Here is a 26139-nt window from a genome sequence, read left to right on the forward strand (position 1 = left end):
CAGAGCGGAGAGGGGTAGGCGGATGGGTAAATGTGATGAAGGAGGGCTCGGTTGGGGAGTGATTCCGTTTGGAGGAGGCGCCAAAGCCGTTCCTCCGAGGAGGTTAGGGATGGGTGAGCCGGGGGCAGCGTGTTGCGGGAGAGGCGGTAGTAATCTGTAACCTCCCTGTAAGTGGTGAGGGAGTCTCTGGCGGAGTAAACTCCTTGACGGGAAGTGGTCTCGTCAGGCGCACGGGTGACGAGTGCTCGTGCCGCCTTATGAGCCCACTCCGCGCCGTCTAGTCCCGTGTGTGCCGGTAACCAAAGGAGCTCCGTGGGATGCTGGGGGGCTGAATTTTGGAGCAGAATTTTGCAGGCTAGCGTGGAGATACAACCGCTAGCAAAATTTTTGATGGCCGTTTTTGAATCAGATAATATTAGATCAGGGGGAGGCCGGTGTGCGAGAGCCAGGGCTATGGCCACCTCTTCCGCAACATGTGGGGTTGTGGTGGGAATAGTGAGAGACGTCAGAGGAGTAGTAGTCGGCGAGGAGACGACAGCCACAGTGAAGGCCGGCTTGTGCCTGTGTGCTGCAGCGTCTACGTAGAAGGTGTTTGGCGAGGGGGAGAAAGTGGAAACGAGGGCACGCGCTCGAGCAGCTCGTCGGGCAGTATGATGAATAGGGTTCATATTGCGGGGGAGTGGCCGGATTGTGATGTTATCTCTATAATCGGGTGGAATGCGAGCCGTGGGGGTTGATGTAAGAGGAGTATGCATTTGTGCCTTCTTAAGTAAGAGTTGGCCAGGTGTGTGTTTAGCCAGGCGATGTATCTGACCCGTACGATGCGCTTCGATTAATTCGCCCAGGGAGTTGTAGGTGCCGGTGGCCCATAGTTTGGCAGTGGATGCGTGAGGAGGCAAGCCGAGAGCAGCCCTGTACGCCTTACGGATGAGTCCATCTACTTTGGTGACCTCCGTGGTAGAAAGGGACAGATATGGGAGGGAGTAGGTAATGCGGCTCAGTAGAAATGCCTGGATAAATCGGCAGCGGTCCTTCTCAGTCGGGCCGTGGCCCCTAGCCGTTACGCGCCTCAGGAGGCCTATGATTTGGGTTACGTGTGAGGAAAGGGTGTGTAGGACCGATGTGTTTCGGCGATTGGACTGGATGACTAGGCCGAGTATTTTTATGCGATTCACAGTTGGTATACGAGCATTATCCAGATATACATGCACGCTGGGTGCTGTTTTAGGGGTGGCGGCGTATGGTGATAGCATGAGGAGTTCGGATTTTGATGGCGAGCACGTTAAACCTGCTTCCTGGGCTGCCTGTTGTACCGCTGAGACTCCTGCTTGAAGTGTAGCTTCTATATCCGCGTCGCTGCCCCCAGTTACCCAAAGGGTGATGTCATCAGCGTACATACTATAACATAGCCGAGGGATATTGTCCAGGATGGGGGGAAGATGGGAGACAGCGAGATTAAAGAGGAGGGGGGAGAGGACTGAACCTTGTGGAGTGCCGATGGACGGGAGTTGGTAGGTGGGGGATTGGAGGTCGCTGAATTTGTAGCGTGCCGTGCGATTTGAGAGGAATGCCTTTACATAATTATATGTACGATCCCCGGGAGCTATGCTGGCAAGGCCTCGAAGTATGGCTTGATGAGTTACCTGATCAAATGCTTTTTGTAAGTCTAGGGCTAAGATGGCCGAATAGTCGTGTTTGGGTGGTTGCTGGAGGAGATCCGTGTACAGGCGCAGGTGTACGTCATTAGCCGCAAGGCCTGCACGGAATCCATACATGTGTGGGGAAAGGAACTGCTTGTCCTCAATGTAGCTATTGAGCCGGGCAAGTACTATTCGCTCCATTAGTTTTCCCAAGCAGGAAGTTAGCGATATAGGACGAAGGTTAATGTGGGAGAGGGGTTTCCCTGGTTTAGGGATGAGAGTGACCTCTGCGTGAGTAAACTCGGGGGGGAGGGTGCCTGCTTCCCAGTAAGAGTTAAATAGATCGGTGAGATATTTTATTGAAGGATCATCTAAATTACGGAGCATTTTATTGGTAATGCGGTCACCACCGGGAGCTGACTGCAGTCGGAGGTCATGTAGGACTGCTCTCACTTCCGCTTCAAGGATTGGTAGATCAAGGGGTTCGTTAGGGGGGCCGGTGTATTGAGGCAGTGGCTCAGATAAGCCTACTGGGACGTACTGCTGGGTTAGTGCATGGGGCCAGGTGTGATTGGAGTCGGTTAATTGGCGGGCTAGTGGCGTTACACGATTAGATTGGACAGTTCGAGAAGTAGTGGGATCCATCAGGTGTCTTAGGAGAGCCCAAGTGCGCTTCATGCTGAGGCCGTTTCGAATATTGTCGCATACAGTGTCCCAGGCTGCCTGAACTAGTGTTTGGGAGTGGGTTTCTATGGCCTTTACAAGGTGGGAAATGCGGGTTTTGAGGCGCCTGTTATAACGTTGCTTACGCCAGCGACGTTTAAGGCTGCCAAGAGCTTCCCACATGTGGTGTAGTCTGGCGTCTACATGGGGAGATGGTATGGCTGGGTCTAGGGGATGTTGGTGCGTGTGGACATCGTGGAGAAGTTGTTGCGTCCACTGTGCTAGGGGTGTAAGTGTTGGGTCATTGGAGTTAGCAGAAGTACGAAATTCCCGGAGGGCAGCCCAATCGGTTATATGAGTTTGGAGTTTGCGTGGGGGGTTAGGGGGCTGGTTTGAAGATTGCAACTGTATAATGCGGTGATCGCTGCCTAGTGTATGGTCTAGACGCTGCCAGGTGGTTGGCCCTGTGTGATAGGTGATCGTGAGGTCCGGTGTAGTGTCTCTTTGGACACTATTTCCTTCTCGTGTTGGCTGATCAGGAGGTGTCTCTAGAGTGAAATGCTGAGTTTGGAGGAGCTCCCAGAGGTGCCTTCCTTTCTTAGTATCGCGTGGATAGCCCCAGGCCGTGTGGGGAGCATTGAAGTCCCCAGTAATAATGAGGGGGTGCTGCGCAGCATGGGCTTTGGCGGCTAAAAAGAGGGGTTTGAAGTTGTGGTGATGTTCGGAGGGTTTACTGTAGATGTTGAGTACGTAAATTGGTGGTTGAGTGCTGTTGGCGGGGAAGATAGTTAAGAAGTCGTGAGGGATAGGGCTGTCAGCAAGGCTGTCCCGTTGTGCTGAGATGTTGCGCTGTACAAGAATGGCTGTGTCGTTGGTATGTTGATAAGTGGTATACCCACGACACTTTACTGGACCGGCGGGGTCTTGTATGGTGATAATGTGGGGTTGTTCATTTTGGGACTCGAGGAGGCATTCCAGGGGGGCTCTCTTTCTGCCGAAACCACGACAGTTCCACTGCCAAACCAAAACCCCTTTAAGGCGAGCCATTATCAGTTATGTCAAAAGTAGCATCAGTGGGAGGAGGAGGGGCATTCGTCTGTGCAGCTGTTGCACGGAAGTGCATGAACACCTCTTGTTTTATGGATTACATGTGAGATTGCATTGTTGCTTGGCTCTGCAAGAGGTTTTGGATAAGTTGAGCTTGCTCTATATGAAGCTGCTCGAGACGCGTGAGCCTCTCTTCCCAGGGAGTCGCATTTGCAGCGTGCTCAGGGGGCGATTGGGCCTTTCGCTTTGGAGGGGGTTCTGCATTGGGCGGGGGAGTGCGAAGTTGGGCCAGGGTTTGGCGTAGGGAGGCATTTTCAGCTCTCATTGCCGTGAGCTCAGCGCGCATGGCCTGCATTTCTTGCAGTACAGCAGGGGGAAGTTGGGAGGCGGGTGCTGATGGGATGGGGGGTTGTTGAGTGACCACTGGATTGAAGGCCCTTGGGCCGCTCACCTGTGAGAGGTTGTCTGGCTGGCGAGAGGGTCCCGGCTGATGCATCCTAGGTCCGTTTGAGGCGGAGAGGTGGGAGCGTGGCTCTAAGATGGATGGTTCTGGCTGCTCCTGAGGGTTGGTTTGGGTGCGGTGTTGATTCGGCGGAGTGCGCTGTCGATGGGTGTTCCCGGGGATCCTGGCTTGTTGAGGGTGACTCGAGGAGGGTTGATCTTTCTGGTGTTGGTTCTTCGGGGTTTGCCGTTGCAACATCTGTGCATACGTTGGTTTGGGTCTTGGACGAAAACGTCGAGGACAGTCCGGAGAGCCCGTGACGTGTGCTCCATCGCAGACAATGCATTTGGGAGCACATGCGTGTGTCTCAGTGGCGTCAGGAGTACCGCACGTTGGGCATCGGTTGGGGGGGTTTCGCTGCGGGCAGACATCCTGCCTGTGTCCCGCGCTCCAGCACAGGGCACAAGTTTCCACTTTCCGGCGCAGTGGCTTGCATCGGTGGGTCGTCATTCTGTACCTGACCCAGTACGGCACCCTGGGCCCATCGAACAAGATCTGAACAAAAGAGGTGGTTCCCATGCGGCGTGCATCTAGCACCTTGAGGTGGGGGTTGTAATGGATCAGTTGTTCTGTGATCTCTTCGGAAGTCTCTTGGGTGTGGAGGTCAAAGACGATACCTGAGGATGTGTTTGATGGGGCCGGAATGTGTGTGGCCAAGGGGTAGGTGCAGTCACCCAGCTGAAGACTTTGGAGGGCTGCGTACCGTGTTGCTCTCTCCTCAGACGCGGTGCTGACGACCATGAAGTTGGCTTTTTTGTGAAGTCGCAGCTGGTCCGTGTCATTCATGTCCAAGCCAGCTTGTTGTTGAATGGCGGTGGCGATGGTTAGGGCGGAGGTCTCAGAGATATTAAGACCTCCACGAGGTCGGAGAACCACTTTAATATCCGTTTCCGGGAGTGGAGTTAGGGGCGGTAGTTTGCGGGCGTGTCTTGTTTTCCCACGGGTGTTGCTTTGATGTACCGGGCTAGAAGAAGGCGAGGGGCCGGTCCCCGGCGTCGCTTGGTGGGCTTGCTGGCGTCTTCGTATAAGGGTCCATTTGCAGGGGTTGTACGATTCCGGGGGTATTTCGGTGCCTTCAACTTCAACGGTCATCGCCGTGGATGCCATAGTCGGGAGGGCAAGGCTGCTGTGAACGCGCGCCAACAGGCTTGCGAACGCAGCACCGGTCGCTGCGGCGGCGTCGGTGTGGGCGAGCTGAAGCGATGTAGCGAGCTTGCCGAGGAAGCTACCCCGTCACCACGGCTAACCCTACATTTAGGGCTAGCGTGGCGGTCGCCGCTTCGAATTTTCTCAGAGTCGTAGAATAAAATGTAGGGGCTTGCCTGATGGAAATTTGGTGTCCCGGTAATCGCGTTGACGAGGTCTATCGGCTGGTGTACGTTTTGTGGCTCTGGCGGCCGTTGGCGAGTCTTTCGAGCGGTGCTTAGCAGAGCTGATGCGAAGCACGCCCACATCGGTCGGCCACCTGGTGGCGATGCCCCGCCCGTGGGACGCGGCCGGGCAGCGCAGTAGCCTGGGTGTTCTCTGGCGCGTGGCTACTCGTGCGTGTCGAGGCCACGCGCTGCCGACGATGCAGGTAGCGGCCAATGATGATGATGGCGGGCGCTTGCTGTCGATGACGAAGTGCCGCTACACACCTAAGTTAGTGGGCTGCCAGTCTTATAGTTAGCTCAGGCGTTAGGTAACCTTAACATTAAGCGAATAAAGGGCCAGAAACGTTAAACTCATTGTGCGTAAATCTGTTCCGGAGTGCTTTATATCAAAAAGTGACCTTACGGCTACTGTTGCTAAACCAGCCGGGTACTTCTGACGGCTGCTGTAATCGTCATTTCTCAGTCCGTCTCAGTGGGCGTGGTGTTAGGCTGTCGGAGCCTATAAGGATCTTGATGAGGGCTTTCGGGCTACAGGAAGCTGATTGCAATTTTGATGAAAGGCATCGGCCACCCTCTCTGAGGAAGCGAATCCGGGAAAGTCGCTTTTTTTCCCACATGAGGGAACAGATGTGTGATTGAAGCTCACGCACAAAAATTGCGAATGGGAACTTTAAGTTCGTAGCTGCATGGCTAGGTATATGAAGAATGGAAGCATCTGGAATTGTGAAACATATAATGGTTACATGAGTAGGTATTCGCTACTCCTGTACACAGCTGATCTTGCTTTTGAGGCCATGGCAACTGAAGACCAGTAGTTATGTCCAGTTGAGTCAAACAAGCATTCTGTCCCACTGTGATGTGGTAGAGGATTGTGTTCTGTGCACATGCTGAAATTTCGCTTGCACCTTTGTGCCGCTCTGGTTGCGAAAGAGGTGGGGCTGCCCAACAAGGCCCATCTGCCACGGGCAACGGACGCGTTCACATACATCGGATAGCATTGGAGACCTACACTCATGTGAATCAAAGGACTGGGTAATCAACTGCTGCCAAATTACCGTCTGGGGAATGGTTTCATTCCAAAGGACGGGGAAGATTGGGCAGCATTTTCTCAAGGTGGATTTTCTACGACACAAAGCGAAGATGAAGTCTTTTCTCCAGTCATGAGCAGTGGCGGAATCTAAATTTCGTCCTCCCCAATGGCATATCAAGGGATGCAGGAAGCACGTTGTCCTCACGATCCTTGCGACACCTCGGGCGCTAACTTTGCATGGTATGTATGACCCCCTCAACAAGGACACTCAGGGCAACACGTCACTCTAAAGCACGTCAAGAACGTTTTTCTGGTAACATAGATTTCTATCTTCGTGCACTGGCCCGTAGACCAAGCTCTTTTTTGTATTCTTCTCTCTCGTTATAGTATTTTGTCATACTTATTGTAACATAACAGTCGCATCAGTGTGCATGGCTGGTAACAAAATGGACCGATTTTATTATTATGGCGGCGGAAACTACTTTTTCTAGAGATGCGCTTGAAGGTTTTTAGTGGAGCAATACCAGAAATTGTTTTCGGGGGTGGAAGTTTGTCTTCTTGGCCCATTTTATGCATTCTACCTGTACCATTGACATATGTATAATAGTGTAAGGGCTAAAAGCACGATAAATTTCTCAATTTGATTGTTTTGAAATTTTACTGGCCTGAGAGTGGTAGCGGGAACCACACTATTGCCGTAAGGTGAGCCATTCGTACATCGCGGTCATCAAATATTATAATATAAATTTATGCTTCAAATATATGCCTGAAAACATTTATTGTGAAATAGAGCATGGGGAACTACCGCACCGAAGTGCACTGCAAGGGGCGTTCACGCCGCAGGCGTAGTACTGCGTTCGTCACGTTCGGCCTTCTCCAAACATTCCTGGAAGAAAAACACAAATCGATAATGTTAAAAGTACTTATTGCGATACTCCCTAGTAAGTTTATTTCCAGTTCTGTTAATGCAGTCAAACGCTGCGGTTTTTTAAGTTTTTGCCCCTTCTTTAGGTCCTGGTTTTTACGGGATTGGTTGGATAGAATTGCTGACATTTGTGTACAGTGCGACAGTACTGGAAGCGAAATCACAAACTATAATAGGGTTAAGGGTAACTCAACCTACATGCAATAGCGCGGAAATATTTGCGTGAAACAGACTGGTGCTCGCCATGTGTTTTTTTTTTTTGCTTTGTTCACTGGGGTTCCCAATTATGCGATGAGGTGCGTCATCGGCAAAGACAAGTGTACGATACCACCCCATCCTTTCATTTGCTTGGGTTCCCAAATTAGGCTGAGACGGTTGGGCCCGGATAGTACTGGTTACTAAGTCGTCCTTTCCTTTTTCATTGAGAGAAGATCAGACTGAGGTACCGTGTATTAAAAAAGGAGCCATTTTTTTTTACTTCCCTTCCTTCAAGATACACAGCTCTAAAGGGGTAAATGTCGTGAGAAAAGAGGAATGTGTTGGTGATTGACTGAAATTTCTCATATTCAGGCTTGTGTCACGATGATTCCAGTTTGACAAAGACACTATCTAACGTATTCATCTCTTCGCACTAATTTGAGAGGCGACACATCTTAGAATATAGTAAAAAATTATAATTCCGGACATAAATTATAATTGAGGACCACCGTATCGCCCACTAACACTAATTTCAAAAGAGGTCAGGAAAGTATCCTTTTCTAAAACGAGGTTAAGTGGGTTAAGTTTATTTGCCAAATATTTAGGTTAGGGAAATGAGCGAAAATCACCCATGCTCTATAGTCAGGTTAACTGCATCCTCGGGCTTGTGTCACTTTAATGCTATCCGAGGACTGTAACTACTACAATGCGTTTCTTTTCAAATTCGCCTTTCATCCAGCACCTTGTACCCTCAGGTATGAGACTTCTAATTAACAACCGCCCCTCTACCCAAGATCTCAGCTTCAAACAAGCAGTGGAAAGGATGCCTGAACAACCCAGACCCTGAGACCCAGCAAGATCTGGTGAAAAGGGCCCTAAGAGGTTCCTACACTGACGTCATCCCGCACTAGGGATAGAAATCGATGGAGTGGGGGAGGGTATTCCAGGTGGAGAACATCCCGGACTAGGTATGCCTTCCACTGGGCAGGGGCCTCAACATGAGCACCTGATGCTCGATTACTAAATCTCACTCACTCACTCACTCACTCACTCACTCACTCACTCACTCACTCACTCACTCACTCACTCACTCACTCACGGGGCGAGGCCCATAACGTCAGACTCCGCTCGATGAATAAAGATTTATTCATTTATTCTATCTCTCTTTGCAGAGGGTGGGCTGCTACCGCTTGCAACTGTATCACCGGTTTAACAAAAAAGAAAGAGGTTGTTGTTACACGTCTGCGTCTCCGTGCGAACGTATCTTGCGCGCTTGAAGCCACAAATTGTTCGGGGGAGGATGCCCTCTACGTTTAATTGATGTAGGCTTGGCTAAAGCACGCGGTTATCAAGTAGCTAGGTTATCACAGCGCAGAATGAGCCGAAACGGGAGCACTGACACTGAGAAGGTGCGCCACATCAGAATGCGTGAAATAAGGTGTTACAGTGTTTTAGTCAACTTATTTAATGTAAGTTCATTTAATTTTTGTTTACAGTATGGTTGTATGCTTGTTTCGTGTTTGCCGTGGGCGGTTCAGCTGGCGCGTTGGTGTTCACTTCTAGCCTTGTTGCGCCCTGAAGTTCGGGGCGGGCGTTTCAATAAATGCAGTTTGAAGGTCATCCCCCCCTTTTCGCCGTATGTGCGTGACAGTTTGCACTAGCCTATAAATTTTGCAGTAACCGTTCTCACTACTCCATCCCCTGGAAGAGCTATAGAGCAAAATACGCAAGGAGTACGTCACCTTTTCATCGGCATCCAGGTGCTGAAAAACAAAAAAAATATTTGAAAATACACAATGGTTCTTCAATTTGTACCTTAACAATTGTACGGTTGATGTGAACGTACTTTAAATGCTGAACAATTTATGCGTACACGTAAGCTGCACAGGTATAACTTGTTCTCAAAACACCGCTGGCCAATTAGCGCCAGAATTTCGCAATGTTTGCCGCTAATATTGCGTGTGCTGAACGCTCGTTTTCAGAATTATGTCTTCATAATTTGAAGAGAGAGAGAGAGAGAGAGAGAGAGAGAGAGAGAGAGAGAGAGAGAGAGAGAATAACTTTAGATCCACATCGAAAGGGGGACGACGTAACGGCGTTGTTACAGCCCACAAAAATTTCCTTCATCAGAAGTAATTCACCAGCACAATATGGCGCGTATTCTAAACTAAAATTGACACATACTAATTTAGTCTAAAGCATATGGTTTCCGCTATAAGTATTTTGCCGCGTGCTAGCTATCGAAGAGACACAACGCTTGCTGATGGTGTTGGCAGTACCTTCCATTTACTCATTCCTGTTTGAATAAAATAGCGGAATGAGCAACTCTACCCCGTTGCACTACTATATTTGGAAGTCTTAATAATATTTGAGACCTTCATTGGATGTGCTTTCACATTTGCAATGCTTGCCCATATGAGATACGAATCTAAATAGTTTTAGGCAGGTTTTGAAAAATAGGTGAGCCATTTGCGCTTTTGTATTTAATGGGGATTATGCGAGTAAATAAAAGGTCCTTTTCGGCATCCTATCGCCACAGCTAGTCGCGAGGCAAGTCATATGTCATACGCCAGTTGAACCACAGGGCTGTTTTACAGACATGCTTCAAATTTCCTCCAAACAAGCTATAAATTATCTTGAACGAGAATCGCTTGCAGTGATCCCTGACATCTTTATATTTTTGGGCTGCATATATGCTCCAGTGTATTGCTGGACGGCTTTTGAAAGCGCCATGGCTCTTGCGTTTGTACATTTGTTATTGTCGGTCAGGTGTTCATACTGGCACATTCCCGTTATCTTAATCGACAAACTTATGTCCTTTTTTTACGTTTACATGACGGTGAGCTACCTCGTTGTTAATTGCAAGCTGTGGTGACATATTTTATGGAAACAGTAAAAGCCACTTTCGAAATGAAGAAATATGCAAATAAGGAGAAAGGAACGCATACTTAAACAAAATGACAGCTCACAAATGTTTTCGGATAAAAATGCTTTCCAGCGAACATCTTGTTACCAGCCACTTCTCAGCTGCAACAATTGCCGTATACCGTGTTTCTATAAACAAAGGCTATCGTGTGCGCGTGGATGAACTGAAGAGTATTTATTTCTTTTCCACTTTGTCGCCAATTGCTCCGAACTTGCTTTTTTTTAAGACAAGTCAGCGTCCTTCATTTAAAACAACAAATGGTCCTAGAACGGGGATAGTTGGTGATGCTTTATATTGAATTGCGCTATGTATACAGACAAATAGGACGCTAATTTGACCGGGACGAGTGCATGCTGCCGCTCTAGTACGTATATTTAGGTGTCCCCTGTTTCTGTCATCTTTTTTAATAAACAGTTGCAAGTTTGCGCCTCGTCCCAGTCCCGTTAGCCTCCCATTTGCATGTATACATGGCGCAATTTATTATGAATTTAAGAGAGAAGTTTGCTTATCGGCCTTAGAAGCATTTAGCTACTTTTTAATAAGCGTTTCCTAAATTTAGTTCTCTTGCCCAATGCCCGTGCTGTGTTCCCGCAGTAACCCAAGGTCTAGTGAAGGGCTGACCGTTCAGGAGGATGATAAGGCATCAAAGGACGTTGGAAAAGCATGCCGCTGATACAGCTGCGTCGCATCTTATGCAGAAGAACAGTCAACAATTTAATTATCGCAGTGGACAGAAATCTCACTTACCGTCGCCAACTTGAGACACCCTTGTACATCCCAATCACATAAGCGTTTCGCTTCCTAATTGGAAAAAATATAGGATATATTAAAGGGTACCTGTTTTTTAATTTTCCTAGAACTAGTTGATCTGAATATTTTACACAAAATACAGCTCTTGGTCGAGTAGGTTTAAGAAATTGATTAGTTACAAGCCTCCCATAGTCATGCATTGAAATCTCTGTTGGTAATTTTCGTACTTCTGAGGAAAACAGAGGTACAGGGGCCGCCAAAAGTAATTGGAACACGGTCTCGTAAATTCACAACAATTTCTGTTCCCGGAAACTGCCTGGCTGCATTGGTGTGTGTTTAAAGGAGTCCTCCCTAATAGAAAAAGCTTCCTATAAACCAGTGAGGGCTCTCATAAAGCGAGTAAGAAATATTGTGTGATATTCACAGATTTTTGTTCCAACTACCTATAGCGGCACCTGTACGTTTCTGCGTCCGTGGCCCACAGACTACTGCCATAAAAACTATGTAATTAGGGCTACGCACAAGCAAAATTGTAGGCATATTATGGCTTTACTCCTTCAAGGTACAGGCAGGCAGCCTTGAGGAGTTCGAGAAGTTGTGATGGGGTATCAAAACTCCCGCACTTAATAAATGCCGTATTCTTTCGCGCACTTGTGTCTGTCCCTTCCAGTTCTTCGCCTCCCACAGTAAAACAGCAGTTTCTGCCGGAAATCGCAACTGACACCTTTATAGAGCGCCCAGCCTTTAACGATCACAGTGGAGGTAAATGTAGCTATTGAGCAGGAATGAAACAAATCGAAAACTGAGTATGTTATTGCGAAGCAGTATTCAAGGAACGAACGGCCAATTTTTTTTTTGTGACGTATGCGCTCTCTATCCCAAATGAGGAGGCAGTACTTCGAACAGCGCGAACTGAAACGTTTTCCCTGATGGGGACCTATATCGTTTGAAAGAGGAATGTTTTTTTAGGTGCGCTGTCAAAAGAAATGCTGGAAAGGACAACTGTGAGCTGCGCAGCAGCACACTTTTAACTATACGCAAATAAAAATATATTTTTTTTAATTTGTACCCAGTTAAAACGGTAATTAACTGTAGTCTCTCCTATTTCTTTTCGTGGTTTCTGAAATCCTCATTGAAACTGCCGGAGTTGTTAGTATGCGTACGGTAGTGTCACCCTTAGACGTTACATGACGCCACCTTTGAGGCTTCCGGAAGTTTATTGCCAAATTAAAATTATTTCCGCCAATCTAGTAAACAATTCCTCGTTGCCACCCCACTACATAAAACGCTGGCTTTCATATGAGGCAGAAGAGACGCACCCCACAAAAATAGGTTTTCTATCGCTCTAAAGTTAATACAGTCGAACCTCGTTATAACGAAGTAGTACCGGGACAGCAAATTAGTTCGTTACAACCGATATTCGCTGTAACAGTAGAGGTAAAAATCAGCGATAACAATTCGACAGTGTGGCTCGCGCAAGAAATACTTGGTACAAAAATGCATTTTTAAGTCGTCAAACCCACTATAAACAAGGTAACCTTTAAATTTCTTCTTGTTGAATTCCAAGTTAATGAACCGAAGCATGAGTACGTGAAAACTTCCAAAGCAAGCCTGCGTCCTTATTTATATGATTATGGATGGGATCTCAATCTGGTGGCTACTCGAAGCACTGAGCAGGATGGAGTTTTTCACAGTGCCCACCAACAAATGGCCTTTGTACTTGTGCGGTTTCGGACTACGGGGTTTTTCCCAAGTAGCTTCTTAGCCTGCTGGTGCATATTTCTTCGTTATATCCAATATCGCGCACGTCTCTCATGGTTTCAGTTTCGTTATATAGAGGAATAAGTGTCATTGGAATAAGGCATGACAAACCAAAGTTGGTACTTTGTTCGCTATAGTCGATAATTCGCTAAATCAGTGTTCGTTATAACGACGTTAAACTATATTACCAATGGCGTCCTCAGGGCGATGAGCTTGGGTTGGAGGACCGCCCCTTGCCCTGAAATTTGTCGGCTTGACGTGGGAAGCAATTCACGAGGCCACTAACTCCACTTAGCATCAACTCAACACTACCGATAAATTTTTTTCGCATCTCGAGCTACACACCACGCTTACGCCGCTTTGGTGACGCCTGGAATTATTGAATTTTGCGTTCTGCCTCCAGTCGTGTATATTTGTCACCGGGCTTGCTTCTTTCGTACTAGTCTATCAAACAAGAACAAAAGTTCGCTACCAAAAACGTCACTGGCTTTAAACTTAATGACGATTCGCTGTAACACAGATGTACTAAAGCCACGCTGTGCTTAAGTAATTAAGTAATTCCTTAAGGAGTAAAGTGAACGATAAGAGACGCTGAGTGTGACAGGATTCTTGCAGTCGCCATTGATGATTGCAAGCGTTTACAACGTGTTTAATCTTCTCGCTTGGGTTTACTCGATTCAGCAGGCACCCTTTTTAGCAAATCAGACTTTTAGCACTTGTAAAAGCATGGGTGGGGGAGAGGGGAGCTGCCGGTAAAAGAACGCCGTGTATAAGTCATCCGCGCTTGACTTCAGGTGTTCTGGCGCTACCCTATCCTGGGATCCGTAGGCTTTATAACTCATCCATGCCCGCGAATAGACAAACTAAAAAACGAGAAGTACGTCACCTCTTGTTTGATGTCCAGTTCCTGCAAAAGAATAAGAATTGGCAGAAATGGGCATTTGTTCCGCACTATATATCTCACGCAATCCAGCTCTTGTCATGAGGGTATCAGTTGGGCTGCGCATTTTGCGTGTAAACGTGTATTACTGCGGTTTACTCATTGTTGAAACATTAGATAACTATCTATGCTTTTCAATGACTCCAACAGTTAGTTAATCTTTGGAGATACGTCTGTACGTCTTTACTTTCTCTACACGATTGTATGTCGGAATTGCTCCTGGATTACTGTCTGTATTCTTGTTATTTGAGTATTATTTTTGCCCCCCCCCCTTATGTAATACCCCGGAAGGGGTCCTTTAGGGTACACTAAATGATGAATGATGATGAGAAACAACTCCGTTCGTTAAAGGGACACTGAAGTGAATTTGTCAAGCTCCCGTTTTTGCTTGCACCGTGTAGACTGGCTCAAATTAGCACACTTTTCATCGTTTTTACGATTGACAAATCGGTAATTATTTTACAAAGCGCGAAAGAAGAAAAACTACCATGCGCGGTTTGCGGCGGCCGCACCAACTAAAGCTGTGACGTTAGGAGGAGCGGGCACCGTGATTGGACGATGCCCAAGGTGAGCAACCAAACAAGTTTCGGTTTCGGTTTCGGTTCTGTAAAACACAACCGCTGGCGTTGTTGGATGGGTATTCTCAATGACTCAGTAATCATCGTACCGCGCTTCTGTCATGTTGTCAGCTGTAAAAATGCATAAAGATAAGCCTCCTAGGACGGCTTGGAATCGTAGCATTCACTAGCCGAAACCTACGCAGTGCATGAACGCCCTCCGCGTACCCGTAGACGCCCAAATGTCGTGCGCTTTTCCCCCATAATTGGAGCTTGCCTCCCTCATGCCTGTATCGTAAAAAGCGTGTTCGCACCAGGCCAAGGGTCTGTTCATTCTGGCCTGTGCCCACTGCCTGCAAGCAGTCGGTGCTTATGGCAACAGCACGCCAACGAGAACTCGCTAGCGCGCCATGCATGTGCCAGCCTGCGCGCGTTTTGTGAACTAGTTCGTGTAGCCATGAACGTTGCGGCCCAAAAAAAGGTGAACTCAATATAGAAAACATCGGCGGAAAACAAAAAAGTTAACTTACAAAAAAAAAAAGCACCTACCCGCGGGGATTCGAACTCGTGACTTGCAAAACATTTGCGGTGACATACCCAGCGCCCCAGACTACTGAGCCACGGAACGGGACGCGAAGGCCTTGCTAATATAGGGTATATATTGTACAACCGGTTTACGCTTTTATTTAGTTTTGGCATTTCAACCAGCTTAGGTGACATTTGTTGTACTGCGATCGTGCAGTAAGCGTCGCCCGAGTTTCCACAGTAGCTCACGTCTAGCAATTGCATTTCGTAGACGGAAAAGCGTTCGCAGATGCGTAGTCGTGCTGCTGACCGCTGTGCTTGTTCGCCCAGCGCAAAAAAGTGCTTCCCGCGCCCTAGTTTTACGCTGTACGGTAAAAATATCAGTTGATTTTATTTCCTTAGTACCTATATTGACTTCGCTGACTCTTCTCCCGCCTTCAAGAGGCCTTATATTTTCATACTTCATATTTTTATTTTCGTACCAGTCAGCAAAGCGTCGCATGTGCGCTTGTGCAGCACTTGTGTGAAGCGAACTTGACTTGGAGCTAGATACAGTGTACAAACAAACCAAGTAAAGAAAGGCACATTCTTCCATTCACAAACGTGTCCTGGCTTCGTTTCAACTAAGCGAACGAATTGCGACCAAGCAATTTTTTTTAACCTCCTTGATTGCGACGACCTGCCGGTGGCCGGAGGACGAAACGCTGGGCCGACTGACTCTGTCGGCCGGGGAGCCGTGCAGTAGCGCAGCCGTGGCGCAGCCAATTGCCAGCTCATCCCCTCCTGACGTCACACGAAAACGCCACAGAAAATGGGCGAGCGTAAAGAGAGGAGGACAGCATTTTCGAATTAGTTTTTCTACTAAATAAAATCGCGTAAACGCGCCTAGAGTGGTCGAAACATGGCCTGGGGACTCCGGACTGCAATTTGCGCTAGTAATCCCGCAATGTTTACATATCACTTCAGTGTCCCTTTAAGGGCTTGTTTTCGGGATTTTTTTAGGTTGATTAGAATTTAATGTTTTTGAGCTATCTCATTTTCGTCTCATGAGGTTGTGCGGTGACAAACGTGCCTAAAGTCAAAGGCTAACCATGTTTACATTTTTCTTTACAGAGATCCGCCTATCATAAATGCTACTGTTGACTGATGCACTGCCTGTAATCGATTCCCATTATCCCCACCGGCATAGTGGTAGAGCGTAAGCTTTGAAAGCGCTCAATGTGCAGCTTTCTGGCTCATCGTCGAGTCCTTGAGTATTGAGGAAAATATTTTTGCTGAGGAATTATTCATGGCCCCACATATATAAAAACCCTCAACCGCAACTACATGGGTAGGGATTTCTGGCGACGAATTGCTAAAAAAACTGAGCGTTCTAGAAAGTATTTTCGAAGTGTTCATATTTATGGGAGTCTCTGCTGTGAAGGATAATTGATTTTTTAGCGGTTATTCTGCAAGGTTGCTATAGCCGCTGTGCATTTCTATCAAAATTTCTGGAGACGGGAAAGTAGAAGAGCGCACTTCATTTCAAGAGTTTTAAAAATTCAGGGAAGCTTGCACTCACAAGCAAGACTTGAATGGCGAAGCTGTTGAGTTTTAGTATCGTTGTGGTGTCGTGGTTGACTTCGGTGGCATGGCATTTCGATGAACTTATGTTGAGAAAGTCCAGAGTGGGCTCGTCGTTTTGGTCGACGTTTTCGTACCCCACTCTGCCCGCGCGACTTATCGTCTCCAGCGGACGCTTTGCACGCCGAGCCTCTCGAAGCAGGCCGAAATGCACTTCCACTAGCATTAACCTATCCGAGAAGTGTGGTGAAGCATCTACTTAGCAGGCGTATTCATTATTCTAGTCCATTCCCTGAAAAATACTGGCTACACGTTCCTGTAAGTGCTAAGTAGTTGTGCCACATAGTTCCCCTCATTAGAAATACTATACTTGGCTCGAGGAGGAATTTTTTTTTGTTTCAACGGAGCTACTTGTACCCAAGTTCTGGGTATGATCACGTGATAGAAGCTTATGCTGCGCTTTCACAAAATACCCGGCGAGAAAATAAGTAACCGTACAACATCCGCCGCTTGTTCTGACATGTGAGCATTCTTATTTGTAATTTAGCATTTACACACACTGAGAATTGTTTAGGTGCACCCATAATTCATCTGCGTTTGGGTTTTGTTAGCAGCAAAACAAAGTTTTGACTTGAACAGTAAATTGCCTAAATAAACCAAAAAACCACTCGACGAGCGAAATGACCGAATAAGGAAAATTGCATTCGCTCTATCATAAAGTGCTCTAAATGTAGGATTTCTTTCTCTTTTTACATAATCCATGTGACTCTTGTTGATTACTTCGTAAGGGTTCTTGCCAATCTTTAATAAACGTTGTCTTGACTTAGTTAGTGGCGCCTATCACCAGGTTTTGTTTCAGCAATAAAGCGGCGTTAAAGTAGGGGAGACCGTAAAGAATTCCATTAAACCGTAAGTACATAGGGCACTTAGGTACATAATTGAAATATATTAGCTTTTCACAATCGTCAAGCAGCGCGCACGTGGCTGAAGCTCACGGTTGGCACATTTTCACGTGTAACTTTTCGTTATATTTGGTCGGGACGGAGCCAATGCAGCCGCGTTGCTTCGTAAAAAGCGGCAACAAAACAATTATCTGACAATAGAGAAACTATCACTTACTTTGACGAATGCTGCACACCTTTTTGGTGAAACACATGTCCTCACGGCCTAAAGAAACGATAATGAAAAGTGTTTTAAATATGTTTTTACCTTAATTTGCGGGAACTATTGATTAATAACATTTCATGAACATAAAAATTTACTGCCCTTCCACTTAGTGAAGAAGGATGAGCAGTGAAGCTTGGCGCAGTATAAGAGAGCACGAAAGAAAACACGTTTTTTTTGTGATTTCCGTTTGAGCACACTTCCTATAGAATCAGCTGAATGAAACTCGGAAGGACCTGATCTTTATTCGAGCCGACAAACAACGGGCTGTCTGTTTGCCTCCTGCGTCGTAGGCATCGCCGTAGGTAACACACCAACCAGAAGCGCTCGCCCAAGGAGAACAGCTGTCATATCGCTGTCAAGCTCCGAAAACTTCATATATGGGAAGCAGGCAGGGCGTTGTGTCGGTGCGAACCCTGGGCTCTTTGCGTATGACCCACCTGATCTATCTAGCAAGGCCTGCCATTTAGGCAATTGTTTTCAGTGGAGGAGGAGTCTGAGAACCGGGTAACTATTGCGCCACCTGGTGCTTCATAAGTGCTCAAATAACTGTAAACGTTCTGCAGTTTTACCAGGGCAAGATCAATGAACTTCATTGCTATAGTGGAAGTTCTCATCGCTAGGCCGCGAAAGGCAAAAACTTTTCTTGTAAGCACGCACAATGCTAACATTGTTGGATGATGATGATGATGATAGTTGGGTTTTATTGGCGCAAGGCCGACTACGGGCAAAGAGCGCCAAAAAGAAGTTACTGAATTGTGATGAGACCGTTAGAACGTGTGACTAAAAGTAAAAGTGATGCAAAACAAGACAATGGAGTTGGCTGGTGTATAGGGCCAGGATGATTACACGTGATATGACAAGAGCTGCAGAAAGTTCACCTCAGCTAAAAACTTCAAAACACGCTGACTAGAAAACATTGGTTCGTCGGCTAAAAAATATGATGGGTGCAAAGGAATGTGTCGTCTATAATTCAGGGAAATGTTTGAGTCGTGTTGTGTCAACTGCTCTGCATGCGATTAGTATGTGGGCTACGGATAGGCCCTTTCCATACCTGCTACACGTGGGTCCCGAAGTTCCAGTGAGCAGGTGGGAGTACCCTCCTTCTCTCCAACATTGTTGGAGAGAAGGAGGGTACGCGCTCTCTGGCCAAAAATATTATTGCGGCAGGCACTGTTTTTGAGCACTTCACTTGGAAAAGATAAGGTAAGGTAAGCGCGAAATAATTTATTTCAAGAGTGTAACCTTTTTCGAAATTCTTTCCTTTTCCGAGTTCATTATATGTAACGTAGTATCCGAACCTAGTGTCACAGTGGCTGCTCCATCCACTTAGTCACAAATATTCCACTAAAAACAAAATTGTAATCTGAAACTCTGCGCGCCAATGTGCCCTGATATTACCTTTTTCTTGCCGCCCTAAGGTAAAAATCGTCTGGCTTTGCGTTTGGCACGATTCTAGTATATACATGAGAGTTCAAGTGTTCTGTCCTCCAAGGTCAAAAGTTTCGCATACGCGGTTGATTTCAGTCTTTTGTTCACTCCTATGCAGACTTGAATGAAACGCTGCGTATAGCATACTGGTGCGTTTCAACTACTGGTGCTGAGGTTAAGCTGTCCAAATGGCAAGGTATGTCGCGTGGGTCGGCGCTGGGATAGTGTTGTTTAGGAAATTTCAGCACGGAAGTACTTAAATGTGCCCATCCAGGCGTGCCACTCAGGCAGTAAGGATTGAAACAAGCTCAGACAATGCAAGCAAAAGGCGCGGTTTTCGGGTTGTGTAATCAATAAATGGTAAGGAGATGTTATTTTTCGATCATTTGAGAACTGCAACCTCACGCAAAATGGCGAGAACGCTAATGTGACGTCTAGGAGCATCCTTTTAGTTTGGCGGCGGCCATCTTCTCTCAGTTATAATAGCTTGAAGCGCTGCTGTGACATGCAAGCGTTTGACTCGGCTATCAACCTTACACTATTGTCCAAGAGTGAGCAGACGCGTAAACGCATTGTTCACTCCGGAAGTATGCAGCCTGAAACGTGAAACTGCGTGAAACAAATGAAATTACGTGAAACAAATTTAGATGTTCCGCCGAAGGCGATTCCGTTTATTCTAGCCTCACTAGACCAATACACCAGAGCCCTGAATGCTCGCTTGCTCAAAACGTGTGCACCCAATTGCATCAGTCCGAAATGTTTAGAGCCCAGCTTCTGCGTCTACACTAAGCCAAACAAAACGTGAAAATCATAAGGACCCTTTTATTAAGCTACGTTACAATGTGCATTCACTGTTTAAGGCAATTTCAGTGCTGTCTCCGTCTGTGCGCGCCGGGCGCAACACGCTGATTAATTTGTAGCCTGCAAACCGAAATATGTATAATATGACAGCATTAGGAGAACGATTTTTTAGTACATTACCGTTTTTGTTAGATAAGCGTTACGTGAAAGCACTGCAATCACAGGCTATGAAGTAGAAATGTGATTTCACTCCGGAAGGATGGCGCTCCTGTTTGGCAAAGTTGATCCTTGGGATATCCCGCCAAAGGTCCAGCTGTAACCTTACCTGATCTACGCGCTTCATCTTGGCTTCATCATCAGCATCCTTCAGGCATGGAAAATATTCCCTTTCTAATGGCGTCCTCACTAGCGAGGAAATTAAAAATGAAAATATGGTTAGTTGACACGTAATTCAATCACGCTCCTAGAATTGTCGATCGTATCAGCTTGTAGAGCAGCGGAGTAACCGGATGAGACAATGGCGACGAATGCAACAAGAGGAATACGAAGGCGGCCGTTAAAAAACTTAAGCTGATCTGTACTGAATGAACACTTTGCTTAGAGTAGCTATGTGGTTTTAACAGAGAAATCAATGACAACCATGGAAGAAAGAAAGGCTTGAGAGAGGCCACTAGAAGTTTTCGCGCATCGAAAAAGCGCGGTGTTAGTTTCATGGTATTTGTTAGCAATTAAGGGGTGTATCAACAGCGTCATAGAAATGGTGCTGAATGGGCGGGTTGCCAGGTAATACCGCCGGCCTTCTTCATAGCTGATTGGTTCAATGGCTGCCTAGACGACTCTGCTTAAGGACTCTGCAACACTTTCGATAAGCGCTTTCACTCTTTCCTTCGCGTCTGGAACCACTGCGAAAGCTACAGTTATAGCCAACACCGAACGGCACTGCGTAATTTGTTCTTCGCACGAGATACGCCTTCTATGTCTGCTTTGTTTTTGTGGCTTTTTTAAAGTTTCTGTCAAAAAGCGTTCATTGCTGCAACTGAAGGAAAACCGGCCAAGAGCCGCTACATGGCCTTAGTTATATAATTCGAGCGGTTGAAGAGCGTCGAGACCGGAAAAAGCAGAAAAATCTATTGACCGAATTCACAAGTTACCTGATGGGCATAGAGCAGTAATTTTAGGCTGAGGTACTTTGGGACCCTCTAATCTAAGTACTCGGTGTGGTGGGTAACTACGATTTGCAAGCATTGAAGATTTCAAAAACGTTAAAATATGTGTGGCAGGGTCCCTTTAATCAGCACCAGCAACGGTGAGAAGAGGTGAGCAGAGGCGGAGGAGGTGTCAATGATGTGCGAAAAAATTAGAGCCTTTACAACATTTAAGAGAGAACTTTAGTGCAGCTGGCGTGCTACGTTGGGATTTAGCTTTATAGGGGTTTGCTGGATTGAAGTATAAGAACAGTGGTCAGATCTCAACGTAACAAACTAAGGACAAAAACGATTGGTGGTGGAAGCAATGACGTCTCTAGGTCGCCGCACAGATGGCCTCCGAAGAAAGCGCGGGGTTCGCGCAACGCAAGGGGGGAGGGGGTAGAAACTCTGCGCGTGGCGAGAGTATACAATTCATGAAACAGGTGGATGGGGGGGGGGGAGGGTCATAAAGTGGAGCTGTAACAATACTGCCTCAGTAGATGGCCATGCTTCACTCTATAATACACAATGTTTGAAGGCCAGGTTACAAAAGCCAAGCTTACACTGATCTTCTAAAAGTCGGATTCATCAGTACATTAAATGCATTACTGTGAAGACATTACTTCAGGGGAAATATAAGCGGTCACATAAAAATTTCGAGTCCCTAGCATCTTATTAATTTGCAGATGATTTTTCTTATATGCTAAAAATTGTTAGTCTCCGATCAGTCTGTCGTTGCAGACGATGTGTTGGCTCCTACCCACAGACAGCTTCGCCTCAAGAAATAAAAGTCGTTTTACTAAGAGTAACAGGGGAAAGGTGCGCTTGGTTATCTTGGCTAATATCGTGTTTCTTTGTCATTTTACAGAAATTCCTTCAGCCATTACTTTGAGGTCTGCGGACCCACGTTCAGCTGGGCGCCGTTTACGCTGCTGTTTAACTGGCCGAGTGCAACGCTGGGTGTAGGTACCGGTCGGAGTACTTGACCCATGCTCTGAGCGTTTTTCGAGACAATAAATGGGACAGAAGCTATAGGAAAACAGTATAGCTTTCCTTTGTAGCCGTATGCGGCATTTAGGTGGATGTCAAACTTTCCTTCGCAGAAAGTTACTCCACCTTGGGGATTTCCCCTAAAATCTGGTTAATCACACTCACATTGGACTTGAGGCATTACTGTGCGTTGAGTGGGGTAGAGTTTGGAACGTCCAACACACATCATGTGCTTAGCACGGGCAAGTACCGCCATCCCGCGGAGCCTGACGTAACAACTAACGGCGAACTGACATGGTTGCCTGCATGCGTGCCTCGCAAGTGAATACAAGCTATACCTTCCACAAACACGACTAGTATATGCAAGTTAGGCTGGAATCCTGCTATATACACACATGCAATCTGACGGGGGGTGACAGGGGTGGCTCGAGCCCTCTTTATGGCAAAAACAAGGCGCTCAGCCTCTTGTGCTGAGCTTGTTTGACAAGTTAGGACTCTACAAAAAGAAACAAACAAACAAACAAGCAAAAAGCTTACTGTGAGGGCCCAAAATGTGGGGCTCAATACGAATGAGTCATTTTTCCAGTATGCACGACCCGTCTGTCCAAAGCTAATACTTATTCAACTAGGGATTCACCTTTTTTTGTATGCAAACCTGTTACTGACGCATTACTATCAGTAGAGTTTTGCTGTCCCTGTAAGGGGGAGTAAATTACTTCTTTCCCAAAATTTTATTTACAATGTCGATTGCGTCACGCGTGAAGGCTGTTGCAAGTGCGTCTGGAGGGCCACGCAGAGATAAAATTTCTGTTCTCCAACAACAGAGATAATCCCCCTTATTATTACACTATGTAGCATGTTTGAAGCAGACGAAGAACTGTTACCAAAAAAAGCGTATGATTGAAGATTCAGTCGGCAAAGCTAGGGCCGAGCTCTATAAAAAACAACTACATTTCTAACATGAAAACACACACTGGTTCTTTGAACGACAAAATCATCATCATTATGATCATCGGCATCAGCTTCATCGTCATCGTCGTGATTGTCTTAAGCGACCCCCTACCTTTCCCGCTCCAAGAAAAAATAAACTTTCGAAGCCTTTCAGGGCAGATATGCAACACTAGGTTTCGTCGTTCCGGCTTAAAAGTAGGAGTGAAGACATTGAGAAACCACTGTTTATTAACTGTAATAAACAGTGCGAGACTGTGCTGCTCCATTGTGACCCAAACGTGCAAGTCCAACTTCGGATTGGTGAACTCAGCGCCATAGTCTGAGGTCTCCAGGTCACCACTTAGAGTGGGAAGAAGACAGAGTAGGATCTCCCACCTTTTCTCCTTCCCCTGACTCCTTCCTGGGCAAAATGATGTTTTTCTGCTACTAGCAGAAAAATTGGCCGCGTATCTGCTCCTTTTGTTGCAAATGTCGTCAAGAGACGATAGTCTTTGTAGACATTTGCCAAGGAAATGCCCCCCCCCCCCCCCCTTTGCTTTCCCGCTTACCTCTCATGCTGTTCCTGTTCTGTCGCGCTCATCCCAAGGTAAACACACTAAAGTTTTGCTCAAAGCGATTTGAATTTACCGCGTTCCACTGCTACAGTCTGAGTTCCTCGATGCCAGCGCTGCAGTACGGCGCAGACGCGCGTGAATCGAGGCGGTCGACTTCAAGGTTTATAGAACCGCGTTGCCGTGCTCCACGTGCGTTCCAAGCAGAACGTGGAACCGAGCTAGTCGGGCAACAGCCGCCGCCTGCTGTTGCCCGCGCTAGCTCGGGCAACAGCAGGCGGCGGCTTTCTGCAGTAGATGTAGATTATCATTTGCTATCGAAAAACCATGCATCCATGAATTTGTTTTAAATAACGGAACACTCTAAATATCCCTTGTGTAGTAATTTCCGGTCCTATATTTGCGTAGTGTCTTGTTCATGATCAGCAAAGTTGACAAGTATGAACGTATAAACTGGGCCTAGACGCTCACATGTGGCTGTGAGTATATAAGACTATTGCGCAGTATGCATTTTACTTTGGCTGGGTGGCTGAATCGAGTCACAGACAGACAGACGGACGGTCAGACAGACATACAGACAGACTAAAATTTCTGGGTTTAACTAGCCCAAGAAAGGCTATCCTCTTTAAAAACATCATTTTGCCCAGGATGGGATGGGGTACGACTACTTCCAAAGCCTGTACTATGCTTCCTCTCCATTTTCTCGTCATGCTAACATCATGTGCAGTGGCCGCGCTCTTCATCATTGGCACCACATGCAGCAGCTCCTAATCATAGGCATGCTAGACACCCTCGGCCTTGTAGGCCTTGCTCTCTTGGTTGACAGCCGGTCTGTTGTAATATACCGGGTCACCCAGCTAAAATGCACCAAGATTAAAAAAGAGCAAAGGTATTAATCAAAGAAAATCTAGTGCATAATGTTTTCAGTAGAGTGGAGTAGTGGCCACCAAATTTTTTATTGACTGTAATCAATTATTTATATCGAGAAGTACTGCCATAATCATTGAAGTGTCAAAGGGGCACTGGTAGGAACGCACGAGAGGCACCTAACTTCGGTATTTTCAGCGATGAATAAATGCGTTCGCATTTTTTGTGACTGACAAAGAAACCTTTCAAAATATGAAAAATACCGCGAATCAAAGTCTCCCTCGAATGAAATCTACACCAATCAAAGTCTTCAATTTGGCGTGCTCTGGTTCGTATTTTCGGGCTCGAGTTTCATTTGTCCCTGAGTGTTTTAGAAGGCTGCGTAGGCAAGCTCGACAAATCCCGTTTCACCATTAACGATTTGCGATGTCACCAAATGTAGTAGCAGAAAGCGTATGAGTTGCCGACACGACTTTTCAAGCTTTTGGTTTTCTGCAATAATAAACAACTACTGTTTCCTCGTGGGGTATGTCTGCATTCACAACAAATAAAAGCCAACGTGCCGTGATTTTAGCGTCTTTCTAAGCATTGCGACATAAACATTTGAACAGCCCTCTAGCGGGTTAGATTTTTGTATGGTGTCTTTTTCAGTCGGCGTTCGTATCTTTGTAAAACTTGCATGCGTTCAGTGAAATTCCACTGCAAACAAGTTTCGCGACGTAAGAGCAACGGACGTCCATACAGCACCTGCGCGGATCGCACTTTTATCGCATGTAAACATCGTGCGGTGCTCAAAATATGCACGCAAAGAGAAATAGATTGCCCACCTCTTGGACGAACCGTACGACAGTTCACGACCGCAGCGACGTACAAGAGAACAAGAGCCACACGGGCTAAAGCATCTTCACACATCATGGCGTGGGTTTGGATAACCAGGCAGGGAGTTATTCGTGCGAAGAATACGAAGGGGTCGGTCCTAGATCTTTACGGCAAAAGCAAAGGGTCGGGCTACCTCTGCCGATTTTAAGCAAGGTTTGGCATCAGAACAGAAGTAAATTTAGCAGGCCCTGGAATGTACTTGCGCGACTTCAGGCTGCGTGCACAATGCCCTGAGGCTTGTTCCCACGTGATTGATGTATAGCGTGCCTAGGGTAAGCGGAAGAGCGGACAGTACAGTGGTTTCGCTAAGCCCTGAAAGAAGCCGCTCGGCAAAAAGTTTCAACAAAAGTCACTGTAGGGGAACCAGCAGTTTGGAAGGACATTAAAAAAAAGTAAAATATGAAGAATAGCCGCGCTGGTTGTAGGCGTGATGGACGCTATGAACCAGCCCCTCTAAAAATACCAGAAAAAGTGAAAGAAAAACCGCAGCTGATAGTACATGTCTGTACCCGTCATCGTCAAGTCTGAGCTAACGCAACCGCACATCGCATGTTGTCTGGGATTCGCCATTGAGGGTAATATAGCACAAAGCACAAAGAAGTTCTCAGGGTTAGCGCTTTCGTGACAGGATGAAAATCTTTCAATTGCGTGAAAATCTCAAAGGGCTGTCACAGGTCCCTTTTCTAAGACTACCAGCTAACTATAGCGTCTTTCACCGATTTACATCGATGTTATAGTCCAAAACGCGTTGCTCGTTTTTTTCTAATATTGCTACTTCGTAAGTGTCAGCGCTTTCATGTTTGATTGATTGTGGGGTTTAACGCGCCGACGCAACGCAGGCGACGAGGCGCGCCGTAGTGGAGGGCTCCGGATTAATTTTGACCACCTGGGGATCTTTATCGCGCGCCGACATCTCGT

The 26139-nt window shown here is 46.7% G+C and overlaps 1 protein-coding gene and 1 long non-coding RNA gene across 2 annotated transcripts in view; both read right to left on the reverse strand.

Moving 5' to 3' along the window:
* Positions 1-26139, reverse strand: part of LOC144144409 (uncharacterized) — an 84292-nt gene that overhangs the window by 43002 nt on the left and 15151 nt on the right. The window lies entirely within an intron of this gene.
* On the reverse strand, positions 7019-25308 carry LOC144144406 (uncharacterized). The gene is made up of 7 exons (XM_077675837.1): positions 25170-25308; positions 20122-20201; positions 17520-17567; positions 13702-13722; positions 11052-11105; positions 9121-9141; positions 7019-7141 (listed from the first exon to the last, which is right to left on the reverse strand). Exons 1-7 carry the CDS (start codon positions 25255-25257, stop codon positions 7088-7090), a joined length of 366 nt encoding a protein of 121 aa, XP_077531963.1. The 5' UTR covers positions 25258-25308; the 3' UTR covers positions 7019-7087.

The sequence above is a fragment of the Haemaphysalis longicornis genome, unplaced genomic scaffold (assembly GCF_048455015.1).
Source record: "Haemaphysalis longicornis isolate Haplotype H1 unplaced genomic scaffold, Haemaphysalis longicornis Haplotype H1 scaffold_7, whole genome shotgun sequence".
Classification (NCBI taxonomy): Eukaryota; Metazoa; Arthropoda; class Arachnida; order Ixodida; family Ixodidae; genus Haemaphysalis; species Haemaphysalis longicornis.

Coding starts and splice junctions, on each gene's coding strand:
- LOC144144406 (XM_077675837.1), bottom strand. CDS start 25,257: ATGATGTGTGAAGATGCTTTAGCCCGTGTGGCTCTTGTTCTCTTGTAC. Junction 17,568..20,121: donor AGATGAAGCGCGTAGATCAG/GTAAGGTTACAG, acceptor TCGTTTCTTTAG/GCCGTGAGGACATGTGTTTC. Junction 9,142..11,051: donor GGTGTCTCAAGTTGGCGACG/GTAAGTGAGATT, acceptor TTTGTTTTTCAG/CACCTGGATGCCGATGAAAA.